Source organism: Monopterus albus, unplaced genomic scaffold (genome assembly GCF_001952655.1).
Source record: "Monopterus albus unplaced genomic scaffold, M_albus_1.0 scaffold103.1, whole genome shotgun sequence".
Taxonomy (NCBI): Eukaryota; Metazoa; Chordata; class Actinopteri; order Synbranchiformes; family Synbranchidae; genus Monopterus; species Monopterus albus.
In genome coordinates this window covers 803239-804044 of record NW_018127983.1, presented here as the reverse complement: position 1 = coordinate 804044, position 806 = coordinate 803239, and the positions used below count along the sequence as shown (strand labels likewise).

The 806-nt window shown below is 42.1% G+C and overlaps 1 protein-coding gene across 1 annotated transcript in view; it reads right to left on the bottom strand.

Moving 5' to 3' along the window:
* Positions 1-330: 330 nt before the first annotated feature.
* barhl2 (BarH-like homeobox 2) overlaps positions 331-806 on the bottom strand; it is a 3762-nt gene continuing 3286 nt past the window's right edge. The window contains 1 exon segment of the mRNA XM_020610003.1: positions 331-806. This exon segment is cut by the window's right edge and continues 10 nt beyond it. Coding sequence (XP_020465659.1) covers positions 664-806 — 143 coding nt within the window. The 3' untranslated portion in view covers positions 331-663.

The following is an 806-nucleotide window of genomic DNA, read 5'->3' as shown; positions in this document are numbered from 1 at the left end:
CGGTGATCACTGGTTTGAAACCGAATTAAAATATCCTCCAGTTTAAAGACCATATGCTCCTATAGTGATACATTTACGTTGATCCATTTTGCGTCGTAAGAAAATGTTCGTTGAAAAAAGGGGCGTTGAAAAGCACAAACCAAATGGAAACTATCTGTATGATTTAACTGCTGTGTCGTTGTTTAAATAAATCGCCTTGGAACCAGATTATGGTGCATAATGTGCCATTAATAGTTTGGATAGAGTTTAGATTTTTGTGATAAACCAATGGAATTTAGACCAAGTTTCAATAGAAGCATAGAAGCGTCTACAATTCACTTAGTAGGATTTCTTCTTTATTCATTCATTCTTCTTCATCTAATAAACTTTATAAGTTTATTTGCTAATGTAAGTGTATTTGTACAAAAGACAAACAAACAAACAATCAGACATGAGCAGTCCTTGTGGTTTGTCTCGGCCCAGATACAAAGTTTTTAGGACTTGGTTCAGGCTATTTGGGCCTATATTAAATACCTCCTTTACTTTTGTAAAATGTCTTTAAATGAGTCTCTTTTCGGGGGGAGGGGGGAGGACAAGTCCCGTAATGCGGTTCCGATGCAGTCAGCTACATCACCTGTTCAACCAGGTTCCTGGTCATCGTCTTTTCTCTTCTTGTTTCGTGTTTTATCGCGGATGCGGTGTGCCGGGCATGGCGTTAGACAGGGGGTTTAGTCCCGGTTGCCCCCCCGGCCCGAGGCCATGAATGAGCACCCTCGGGACAAGAGGTCTCTGGAGGCTGGGATGCGGCGTGGAAGGAGTCCGGTACA